This window comes from Fonticula alba (assembly GCF_000388065.1).
Source record: "Fonticula alba strain ATCC 38817 unplaced genomic scaffold supercont2.86, whole genome shotgun sequence".
NCBI classification, from domain to species: Eukaryota; order Rotosphaerida; family Fonticulaceae; genus Fonticula; species Fonticula alba.
In genome coordinates, this window is record NW_009243056.1 from 1 (window position 1) to 568 (window position 568).

Genomic DNA, 568 nt, shown 5'->3' on the forward strand with positions numbered 1-568 from the left:
GGGGAGGGCAGGATGTAGACATGTGTGAGCATGGCCGAGCGGACAGCCAAAGACGCCCGGGAACAATGGAGAGGGAGAAGGGGGCGAGATGAAAGGGGAAGAGGAGCCGGGCGAGGGCGACAGCGCACTTGGCGAGTGATTGTCAATGGTGAAGCTGACATCACGGAAGAGCCACCGCCGGTCGCTGACGAATTCGTCTGACCGGAAGGACGAATGGGACCCGGAGCGGGAGACTGACCGTGAGGTGGAGCACGACCCGCATAGGCTGGCCGAGGTGAGGGCATTGTTCGGGGCCACTGGCAGGGCGGCGGACGCCTGGGAGCAGGGCTTCTGCTGGAGGGACTTGCTCAGGGCGCTGACGCTAAAGACCAGCGTGGAGGCATGCAGGGGCGACCCATTGAGCGAGGGGTAGGTACTAGAGGGGGGACCCGCGGCGCCAGCATACTCGTCGTATGGCAGAACGGTGTTGGACGTGTCGGCCGGGGCCGCTGGCGCGGCGAGGTTGTAGAGGTATTTCAGCATGCCGGGAGGGGGGCTTGAAATGGAAAGAGAAGTATAGGTCGAGGGG

The 568-nt window shown here is 64.1% G+C and overlaps 1 protein-coding gene across 1 annotated transcript; it reads right to left on the reverse strand.

Moving 5' to 3' along the window:
* Positions 1-128: 128 nt before the first annotated feature.
* Positions 129-522, reverse strand: H696_06318 (hypothetical protein; the record flags this gene model as incomplete). Its single annotated transcript, XM_009500060.1, has 1 exon — positions 129-522. A coding segment is annotated over one exon (393 nt), but the record flags the coding sequence as incomplete, so codon positions are not given.
* Positions 523-568: the final 46 nt, after the last annotated feature.